Source organism: Panthera uncia, chromosome D1 (assembly GCF_023721935.1).
Source record: "Panthera uncia isolate 11264 chromosome D1, Puncia_PCG_1.0, whole genome shotgun sequence".
Taxonomy (NCBI): domain Eukaryota; kingdom Metazoa; phylum Chordata; class Mammalia; order Carnivora; family Felidae; genus Panthera; species Panthera uncia.
Window position 1 is genome coordinate 58,474 of NC_064808.1, and position 11,129 is coordinate 69,602.

Genomic DNA, 11,129 nt, shown 5'->3' on the forward strand with positions numbered 1-11,129 from the left:
GTCGCTACTTTTCACGTCTATCGCTTCACCAGCTACGTTTCAGGAGCGCGCCTCGGCAAAGCACGCGTCCACGCAGAAAGCGTGGCACGGCAGCCGGGGCCGGCGCTCCCCACGCGGGACACCCACCTGCACCACGGTGACGCTGAGGCGGCCCACGGCACCCACCGCGCCTCCGTACTGCAGCTGCCGGGCTGCCTGCGCGTCCAGCTGCACCTGCTGCTGCGCGGCCGTGGGCGTGATGCGGAGGAAGTCCTGCGGGAGCTCGCCGACGTACACCTTCGGGGAGAGCGCACGCGCGTTAGCGGGGTGGGAGCTCAGCCTCTTCGTCTACGCAGTGAGGGGCCCGTGGGAGGAGGGTCTGCAGCCCGAGCGCCCCGAACCACCGCGCTGCCCGCGCCCACGGCGGCTGCTCTCTGGCCAGGAGCCCTGTCACTCGGGACAAAGGGGTCGCACACCGGCCTCCCTGGGGGCTCGCCACCTGCTCTGGACACTAACCACGGACTCTCCTGCTCACACCGGCTCCCTGGACAGTCTCAGGCCACATCCAGGTGTCACACACCCTCTGCCTGCGTGTCTGTGATCTGCTTTCCCTGCTGCCACCAGGGCGAGCTGGGCCCGTGGGCCACAACGTGCTCGTTCAAACAAGGAGCGAGACGAAATTGGAAGCTGGGTTTCTATCCACACGGAAAACCCTCGCCTGCAACAGTTCAAGCTCAGCACCACCCCAGAAGACAGAAGGAACAGACAAACAAGAGCCCCAGAGACCTCACCCCTCTGCCTCTTGCTGAACCCTATGTCCAAGAGGTGGCCTGGCCTCCCGAGAAGGGCCCGGCTCCCAGGTGGGGCGGGGATGCACCAGGAGGGGGGCTGCGCGGTGGCCTGAGGGTTCCCAGAAGCCAGTCGTCCGTGAAGGGGCAGCGGCTGAAGCGGGAGTCGGTCGCGACATATGGCGGTGCTGGCCCTGGACAAGGCTCCCCCGGCACACACGAGCAGAGGGGGCGGCTGTGTCCCGGGGCCAGCAGAGCAAGGACCCACTGGGTGTTCACCACCCCGAGCAGCCTCACACCGCCGTCTCCCTGGGTTCAGGGTCTGGAATGCCCAGATAAACTACTGGCACGGCCCCTGGGGCCACAGACCCCCTCAGAAGGGAGCAGGGCCTGTCCTCGAGACGGGACACGAGCTGCGGCACAGGGCCGGTGCTGCCTGTGGTGGTCCGGGGTCCTCCTTAGCCGCCCCACGGGGACACCACACGGGACTCTGGACAAGAGCCTCCAAGCAGCATTATTTTGAGTTATGGCAGACTGCATTTACTGACAACAGCCACTAGGGACCACTTCAGCCGTCCAGGTGCTGGCTACCCTAAGGCCTCAATTGCTGGAGTTCTGGACTTCCGGATGGACCAGGCATCCAGCAGAATTCCAGAAAGCTCCACACTCGCTGAGCTCACAAGCACCACTGGGGAAGCATTTCTCCCCAAGTGCCTTTTGCTGTTTCATTTCAAAAGTCCCCAGAAAGGTCTAGGTTCCTGTCGGTGTCCCCATCTCAGGCCTGGAGACCACCCAAACCAGGCCCGGAAACCAATGGAAACCAACTCAGGACCCCAGGCCCAGGGACTCTCCCCGGCCACTTCCCCCTTGGCAGCAGTCAGCTGGGTGCCCCGGCAGCTTTTCTCTGCCAAGCAAGAGCACACCTCTCCTGGCTGCACCCCACGCCAGGCCCTCCCATGCTGGGACGTGCAGGAGTGATCTCGGCGCCTGGCGGGGGCAGCATCTCATTCGTTTTCATTCTCTGTGTCTGGACCGGGCAGCCTGGAGGGGCCCTGACTACTCATTACAGACTGAAGGGAAGGCAGCAGCGCCCGGGAGGCCCAGCGTTGCCAGGTGAGGAGAGCGCTGCCTCCCAGGGGGCCTCCCGGCTCACCAGGAGGGCCCAGGGCTCGCCTCGCAAAGAAGGGCGCACGCCCTCCCGGAGGGCCGAGATGCTGTGGCCGGCTTCACGGCTGTGAGACCGATGTCAGTTGTCAGTTGCCAGTTGCTGTGGGCAGACGGGAGCCACGTCCCCAGCCGGAGCTCCACCCAGCCGATACCGGGCCGGACGCTGCCTTGCCGACCGTCCATGGGCCTCGCAGCCTCAGCCCGCAGCGTCTGTGGCCGGTGCCTGCACCCACGGCTGGCAGACAGACTCACGCACGCGGACCACATTCTCATTTTGTCTGAGAGTAACTGCTCACCCCATGCCACATACCGCAGCTCGGAGGACCCGGCAGGGTGGGCTGTGGACCACACACGCATACGCAGGGATGGTGGTGACAGCGTGCTGCTCAGGCATGGGGATCGTATGTCTATCTCCTTCGTCCCATCATCAGTACAGGACTTCCAGAACTCATCTGGGCTTAAGGAGAACACTCTGCTTTTTAATTGAGGGTGGGGGAGGATAAAATTGTATCAAATGCCAAAGACATAGTATTCTTTTCCAACAAGGTTTTAACGCTAAAACTATAAATGCGAGACAAGGATTTTTATCACATGAATTAATAGCACAAACAAAACACGGGAAGGGAGAGAAGTGGACCCCATGAGCACCGACAGGCTGGGGGACACCAGGTTCCTGAGAAGCCTGGAGGACATCGTGTCCCATGGTCTTCTCCCACCCGAGGGACGCATTACAGAATCCCCGAGCGGCAGGCCTTAGGCTGTCACAGTCCCCAGAACAAGCAAAGTCTGAGATGGCCCCAGAGCGCAGGCCACGGACGACCTATGGCAGCTGGATGCCACACGGGGCCCTAGCCGGAACCTGAGCCCAGGAGGGACGGGGGGAGAAACGTGGGGTGTCCAAATCAAACCTGCAGTGGCAGTCACGTACCAAAGCCAAAGCCAGGTCTCTGGCTGTGACCAGTGGACCTTGGTGACACGAGGTGCAGATATACTGTCTATGAGAGCACACTACAGCTCTCCACACCGTCTGCAACTGATCCATAACTCTAAAATTTCAGGTTTATTAGAAAAAATTCCAATTTAACTTAACAAGGAAGAAAGAGGAAGGACACCGTGCTTCACTTCCTACAAAGTAAAAATCTTACAAAATCTTGGTTATGCACCTGCTGCCCAGGAGCTGCCAGACAGGCCTGCCCGCTGTCGCAGCCCAAGTTCGTCCGAGCGAGCAGGTTCCACCACCTTAACCAGTCCCTGCTCATGACAAAATGGTGACGCGTCAGGTGTCCCAGGCACGTCCAGGCGCCGACGTGAACACCCCTGCCCCAGTGACAGTCTGCAAAGGCCACGGTAACACCTGTATTACTGACACGTATTAAATGTTCAGGACTGATTTTTGCCACGTTGTGATGGAGGAAGGGTCACGTAAAAACACATGCTTTATCCCGGCTCCCAGCCCGGAGGGAAAAGAGAACGATCACTCCTGCTACAACGTAAGTAACAGATCACATCTGAAAATGCAACCCGGCTCACACTTACAGGCTGAACACACGGAGTCCTGACCCAGGCCTGAGGCAGGCGGTCTCTCAAGGAGCGCTGCAAACCACTTCCGCCTGCTGCCCCTCGTCGAGTCTAGGGCTGCAGACACACCGTCTAGGGCTCCTGTCCCGTGCGCCCACTCGCGCTCTACGTACAAACGGGACTCTTCAGTTAATGTGGGGCTAAGAACGACTCAAGTTTCTACGTTAAAAGTTAGGTTAAAAACTGAAAAGCCATGGACACTCCACTTGGTATCCGTTTTTGCTGAGCAACCTTTAATGTGACTTATTTACTCACATCAAATTACGCATACTCGTTAGCTATTCATGCAAATGTAGTACCCAAGAATTTAAAAATTCATTCAACTGTTACTTTTCCAGTAAAACATCTGGAAAATTTTTAATGAACTTTTAACTTTCGCGTGATGTGAAAAAGTACTTCCTAATCCACCGCTGGATGTTCTTTTTGGCGCCTCGGCTCGGTGGCAGGACAGAGAGATCCTGTGGCACGAAAACTAACGTGAGAGCAGCTGCCACGAGGCACAGCGCCTGCGTCCCCCACCGAGTCCAGGGCAACACGACGCCCAACAAAACCGTGGCGACGTGCGGGCCGTCAGCCACGCTGAGGCCTTGGGTTCCTTCTGCACCCTCCGGGGGCTGGCATCCGCCGTGAGGACGCACTCAGGCCTCCGGACCCCACACCATGACCCAGAGGGGACCCCACACAAATGCCTCCGTGGTCCCTGGTTCATCCCACGGCTTTCGTTCCACATCACTCACGACTGGAACTGCGGCCGAAGGGGATGGAGGAATGTGACCGCACAGAAACAGAAGCCCATGTGGCCAAGAACCGCAGGGATGCCAAGGGCCTGGCGGCGAAGTCAGGTGCTCACGGGACAAGGACCCCCAACCTCGGGACGGTGTCTGGTGGGCCAGGGGCCCTGGAGCCTCCCTGCAGTCCCGGGGGCCTGTCCTGCTGCGGCCTATCACACCCTGTGGCCTGTCCCCCCAAGTGACCGCATGGGGGGGTGGTTCTGACCCCCAGCCTGGCCGCTGACTGAGTCCCCACTGCACGGGGGCCGAGGCGCTGGCCCCAACGTCCCAAGGGAGGGAGCCTGGGCAGCGAGGAGCCAGGCCTGCCGTGTCTCTCACTGAGCCCCGCCTGGCATCCAACCGCAGAGTGTGACGGCAGGTGGGCCGGTTGGACGAGGATGGCGGTGTGTGGGTGGCACAGAGGCAGAGAAACAGATTCTGTCTGCTCTGAAGGCAGAGAGGCAGGGCTTCCTAAGGGGACAGAGGGGAGGCGAGGTCATCCAAATGTTCCAGCCTGAGTGCTGTGCAGGGTGGAACCACTTCCATACGGGATTGGGGGGGGGGGGATGCAGGGGAAGGTGTGAGAGAAGCAGGGGCTGCCTGGCGCTGTCTGGAACCTTCTGGGGAGAAGGCAAGGAGCGGCAGGACACACAGATGTGGAGTTCAGGAAGGAGACCTAGGAGGAGGGAGGAGGCAGGCAGCCACTATGGTGTTGGGGACCCGAAGCCAGGGTCCCCAAGTGAGCGAGGACACGCAGAAAAGGGGGAGGGGCGCCTGGGGGGCTCAGCCGGTTGGGCATCCAACTCTTGATTTCAGCTCAGGTCACGATCTCGTGGTTCACAGGTTCGAGTCCCGCGTCGGGCTCTGGGTAGACAGCGCGGAACCTGCTTGGAATTCTCTTTCTCTGCCCCTTCCCTTCCCCCTCTCTCAAAATAAACAAATAAACCTTTAAAAACAATTTAAAAAAAGAAAAGAGAAGGAGCTGGTGCAAGGACAGTCCAGGTAGAGACAGTGGCCTCAGAGCAGGGAGAGGCTGCTGTCCGCTGGCTCATGGGTGAGGACCGTGCCCAGAGTGCCTGAGAACTCAGCCGGGGGAGCCCCTGAACCCTGAGTGCACCGCTGCCATGTCCCTGTTCAGAACGCCCTCCGCCCACGGTCCCCCAAAGCTCAGGTGGCCTCCAGGGGCCTCCTGCCCTCAGCTCACGCAGCGGCCCTCCCAGGGTCCATAGCCCTGCACCAGCAGCCCCTCGGCCCCCACAGTGTCGGGGCAGAGTGGTGGGAGGTGTGGGGGACGGTAAATGGAGCCCACAAAAGGGCACAGACGGCCGTGGGGAAGTGCAGGGTTCCTCGAGAAGCGGAAATGAATTTGCAGGAACCTAGCAGCTCACTCGTTCAGGTGCTTCCTGCGGGTTGGGCCCGGACCAGGCTGCATTCACGCCACAGTCCATCCTTGCGCGAGTCGGGTGACCAGGAGCAGAGACGCCAGACAACTGGCCCACAGTCAGAGCTCAGTGTCACTCAGCGAACCGGACTGAGACCTCTGGGCCCACAGTGCTGACCCAAGACAGGGTTGGGGGATGGGGGGAGGGCCCTGGGAATGCGGGGCGGGGGGGGGCGGCCGATGCCAGGGGAAGGACGGCACGTGCGGACCTGGACGACAGTCAGGCCAGAGCCCTGCACAGGCGAGAAGAGGGGCGGCGGGTGGCATTTCAAAACCAAACCCGGGACAGCCAGCCTCCAGCGGAAATTCTCAAAGCAAAACAAAGTGGCCCGGAGGTCTGAGGAACAGGAAGAGGAAACAGCAACAGCATATGTAACAAAATTGCACCCCCGTTGGGAAGACGTCCCTCAGGGTTACGTCCTGATCAGGAGGCGGGTAAATATAACTGACTTCAGACCCCAGTAAGAATGCATGTTAAAGCTTCTACGATAACAACGAAGAGGGCAGAAAAGAAGAAAAAACTGAATTTCAAAAACTGTATTTAATCAACCCAAAAGAAGGAGAAAAAAAGAAAAAATGGACAAACATATGTGCAAAGGAAAACATCTGAAAAGAACATGTGTATAACTATATAAAATTACTTAACGTTTCACTTAAAAAACAAAGATACTTCTTAGATTTGACTTTAAAAATCTACATACTGTTGACGATAAACCAATCTTAAATATAAATGTGCAGAAAGATATCAAGTCAAAGAATGGGAAAAAAAACCAAAAAACTCTAAGGCAAACATTCCCACGCTAACATCAGGCAAAATAAGAAAGGTTCTGTGCAGCCAGTAAGGTCACCGCACCCCAACAAGGTGTGACCTACAGAAAGGTCCAGAATTCCGACCCTGGATGCAGCAGCCTCGGCAGAGAGAAACGGGCTGCCCACCAGCCGTAGGACCCGGGCCAGCGGGGAGGGGCTGGCAGGGCAGGTGGGTCCACTGGAGCGGAAGAAGGCGTGCCACGGCAGACAGTGTGAGCAGGAGGCCCGTGGGCTCACCATGGTGCCCAGAAAAGAAACGCCAAACACGAGCCTGAAGAGAAAACCACTCTTCCCTGCGAATCCCGGAAGTTCCCGAGCAAGAACGGAGCCTGATCCAGCCTTTGCTGTACAACTGTGTTTCAGGACACACAGTCCCAGTTAATCACCACAGAACACGGGACAAAATACAAACACCACCCTCTGCCATCCCTGATGAAGTCACTGGTTCAGCAATAATTATCAGTATCTGCACACTGCTATCTACATTTGCGACTTCTTTGCATTTAGTTATATAATTACACGTTCGTTTGTTTACATTTATGTGCAAGTGAGAACGTTCCTACCACGTTATCTTTCAAAAACAATCGTTGTCAATGAGGCTGATGAGGACCTGCAGGGCCTCAGGTCACTGGAACACCACCTAGCAGACCACCTTGGGTCAGGAGGGAAGGGGGTATTCAAGGGGAGGGCGGTGGGCTCAGCCCAAACCTGCTGACTGATCAGCCCCTCTAGAAGGATGACCAGGGGTTGTGCTCAGCCAGGGCCCCATCAGCCTGAACTCCGTGGGGGCCACCCACACATCTGTGAGGGAGCCCAAAAAAGCTGATGCTGCCTCTGACTGAGCCTTGATCCCCATCCCCATGAGCTGATGGCACCACAGAGTGAACTCCCCTGAGTTCTAACAAGGCAGGGGGCCCATCAGGTGCCTCTCAAGAGTCTGTGCGCTGGACAGAAACCCTGGAAAGAAAAAGGTTGTCGTTACAGGAATACCAGCACTGTTACCAGTGGGGCAAACAGCATGGGTCAGGGGCATCACTCGGCTGAGGCTCCGGGAAGAAACCAGCCTGGACAGACAAATGCCAAAGACCCCTCTCAGCCCCGCTGAAGGGACGAGGCAGAGCAGGGGCAACCCGGAGGAGCTAACCCCGCCCTGTCCTGGCCCCGCCCCGCCCCTCAGGCTTCCCTGAGCAAGGACATAGGAACCCCACGCCCCAGGCAGGCTACCCTAGCCGGGGGACTCTGCGGGAGGCGGTGGTCCGGTGGTCGGACTTCAGAGTACCCCCAGTGAGTCCAGGCTCTGGGTCCCCTGGAGTGCTGGTGCAGCACGCTGGGATGGGGCCCGCCGGCATAGGGCTAACGTTCAGGACCCGGCACCCCAGCACTGACAAATGCTCGCTTCGCCACCACCAGCTGGGACGGCAGCTGCCTTCTGTTCACGGCCCGGCACCCGTGTTAGTCCCGTTCCTCCACAGGGAGTGGGGCTCGATCAAGTCAGCGCGCCCTGGCTAGAGGAGAACCACCAGACCCTTAACAACTGCCACCGCCCGCCGGTGAGCCCGGAGGGGAGCGGCGGGCTGCGTGCCAGGCACCAGCTGTGAGAGCAGGTTTACACTGTAGCGACCGGATGAAGCCCAAGCAGCAAACCCATTCGCTGCCCGTGGGCCTCTTGTCTGGAAAAGCACCCTGGCCGTGCCCGCTGCCCTCAGTGCCGCAGGCGCCCACCCTCTCTCCCTCCGGGCCTGCCTGCTTCCCAGCCCCAGCCCCACAACGCCAGCTCCTCCCTCAGGTGTCAGGGCTTGTGGCACCTCCCACAAGAACCCTACCCACCCCAACCCTGATAGTGACAGGCCACCTGGAGTTAAGACGCACAGCTCTGAGTGCGTGGCTCGTCTGCGTGCTTTTGACCCGTTTGTTTCCCGCGCTGCGCTGGAAGGACCTGACGGCGGGCATACCCGGCCGCCCCAAACATCACGAGCAACGTCACGGCTGAGTACGTCACTGGCACTCAAGACCCCAGCCCCTGCTGACACCTCCCTGGAGCCCCCAGCAGCTCTGGCCCACACGGAACGTTACTGCACGTGGACAAGCCGTGTGCTGCACACCCACACGCGGATGCAGGCCACACGAGTGTCACACGTGCCGGGAAACAGCGCACACCGAGGAAGTCAGACCAGGAACCCTGGGAGGGCACAGACCCCATATGTGTGAGCACTGACACTCCTACTCGCTCGCTATGGGGTGTACGGGGCTTCCAAGCTGTGTGCTGTCACCGAGCTGAATGTCCCCTCGGTACCGGGACGCGCTCACCTTCCCTGACTGCTCCCTTCACACAGGACACCGAGCCCAGCTTTGTATGTGTTTACACTCAGCCTCGTGCCACCAGTGAAGTTCCGCACAAGTTCCCAGGAGGGAAAGGAGCTCCCAGGAGGCTGGGGACACGTGACAGGCCAGGAGCCCACTGCTCCTGGGAGGAGGATGTGGGAAGAGAGACAAGCTGCTGATCTGGTCCCTTGCTTCTCGGATCACCCAGTTGCATAAAATGGGAACCTGCTGGCAGTGAGCCCGCCCGCGGTAAGTCACTGAAGACGGAAAGATGGACACACTGCGAGGAGGGGCCCAGAACTCCCTCGCAGGCTCTGGACGCTTCCACACTAAGGTCTGATAAGTGTCTGGACCTAAAGCGGGCTCCTAACAAAACCTGGTTTTCCTTTCAAGCTCGGGAACAACGTTCTGAGAAGATTCTCCTCTGGTCTTCACAAACAGGAGTCATCCACGTCCCCTCTGAACCATGAGAAGCCCTGCTACCTGGGAGCCTACACGCAGGAGCTGACTTAACTGAAAACACATGAAGGCATCACATCAGAGGAACCTTTTTCCTACTCAAAAGGGCCAAAACAGTCCTCTACTGTCCGCGTTGAGCTGCTGTCGATAAAAACCTCCCCGTTTGTGACGACCTGTCCCTGATGCAGCCTGAATGAGCTGCTGGGAAGCCGCCTCACCCTGGAGCCATCCTGAGCCAGTCTACACTTGCTCTCCTGCAACAGCCCAATGAGCTTTGGGGACCAGACAGGAGCCCTCAGAACGAGAACTGGGAAGGTCCCTCCCAGGTCCTCGGTTCCCACCCTCTCATTTGCAAAAACAAAGAAAAAATAAACAACCATAGGGGTTGAAAAGTGGCCTCTGACCCGGGAAGCGGCTTGTGAACCTCACACTTCCTGGGAGAAACGCAGAGACCATCTGGGGTTCAGGGTCCTCCTCTATAGAGAGACAGTCTTGAGGAGCCTCCTTCATGTGAGGACCATCCGGGGTGCCAGGGACCTCCTCTACCCGGGGTGCGGGGTGGCACCCACCGGAGTGGGTGGGGTCTCCGTCAGGGGGACCCAGCCGGGTACAGGCGGCCTCCCCCGTCCAGGGAACCCACCGAGAGGGCGGGGTGGGGTGCCTGCTCCGCCCGGGGTGCGGGGCCTCCCCCGTTCCGGGCCGGCCCCGCCGCGCTGCCGCCCCGCCTAGAGCCCGATGTCGGGCCCTCCCAGAGGCTCCGGAGCCTGCCGCTCCCCGCTTCCCGTCCCCCGCCCGGACCCTCACCGGCCCGCGCTGCGTGCTGACGGTGGTCGCCATGATGCTACGCGGCCTCCGCCTCGCCCACCGGGAGCGGACGCGCCCGCAACCCTCGGCGCCGGAGTCTGCGACGCCGACTGCTGTCCCCGCGAGGCCGCCGCCGCCGCCTCGGTCAGCTGACGGCCGGCCCCGCCCCCGCACCGCCCACTGCGCAGGCGCCGTGTCCGCCCCACCCCTTCCGGCGCCGCACGCATGCACGCACGCACGCGCGCTCCCGGCAGGCGCCTGCGTAGCTGATATCTTCGGGCCGCAGCCCCGCGAAATGGCTCCCGAGCTGGCCGTGTGCGCATGCGCGCCGGCCGGTCGCGCCGATCACGTGGCTGGCGGAGGCCTCGCAGGGCGCGCGGCTCTGCTGCAGTGGAGCGGAGGGGCAGCCAGGTGCTGGGGCGGGTGACTTCAGGATTCTCCACCTCGGAGCCTCCGAGCGGAGCGGAGGCAAAGCGACCGGGTAGTCCTGCAGCTGCTCCAAATTCTCGGGGCGGGGGAGCCCTTACACGCAGATGTGTTGGTGCGACGGGGGCGAGGGAGCTGCTGGGGTGCGGCCGGTCTCAGAGAACCAGTCGCGGTGCCCGCTGTCGCGCGAGGGCCGGTGCACGGGCCACTCGCTACCACCGGGCGCGTCGAGGCTGTGGCCGCCGTAGTCGTGTGCGACCGCACGCACGCCCTCAGGGCCAGGACTGCTTCCCAACCCCCTCCCGTGCTTTCCCCGCGTCCGCTTCGGGGATCACCTGCGGCGCTCTAGCCTCCCCTGGCCTTTTCTCCGTCCAGACGAGAAGTCGGAACACAGAATTACCTCTGCCCCCTGACAGCGTCAGAACCAGAGCAGAAACCCGCTTCCTCACACCTTCTGCATCATTACCTGCAGAAACCCAGTCCTTCGTGATGTTCTCCTTAGTTGCAACCGGTAATCACTCCAACTTGGTACACTTGACCTGGACCGTCCTTTCCCGCTGTGCACACTCACCAGGGCTGTCACAA

The 11,129-nt window shown here is 60.2% G+C and overlaps 1 protein-coding gene across 2 annotated transcripts; it reads right to left on the reverse strand.

Annotated features, from left to right (window-relative positions):
• Nucleotides 1-25: 25 nt before the first annotated feature.
• TOLLIP (toll interacting protein) lies at nucleotides 26-10,310 on the reverse strand. Of its 2 annotated transcripts, none has more exons than XM_049641369.1 (3): nucleotides 10,119-10,310; nucleotides 2,231-2,391; nucleotides 26-276 (listed from the first exon to the last, which is right to left on the reverse strand). In XM_049641369.1, the coding sequence occupies exons 2-3, from the start codon at nucleotides 2,240-2,242 to the stop codon at nucleotides 40-42; spliced, it is 249 nt and encodes an 82-aa protein (XP_049497326.1). In that variant the 5' UTR covers nucleotides 2,243-2,391; nucleotides 10,119-10,310; the 3' UTR covers nucleotides 26-39. The 2 variants fall into 2 exon arrangements, with proteins under 2 accessions (XP_049497326.1, XP_049497317.1); XM_049641360.1 differs by having other exon boundaries at nucleotides 2,245-2,391; nucleotides 10,119-10,309.
• Nucleotides 10,311-11,129: the final 819 nt, after the last annotated feature.

Coding starts and splice junctions, on each gene's coding strand:
- TOLLIP (XM_049641360.1), bottom strand. CDS start 2,328: ATGCCTGAGCAGCACGCTGTCACCACCATCCCTGCGTATGCGTGTGTG. Junction 277..2,244: donor GCCGGGTCCTCCGAGCTGCG/GTATGTGGCATG, acceptor CTCTCCCCGAAG/GTGTACGTCGGCGAGCTCCC.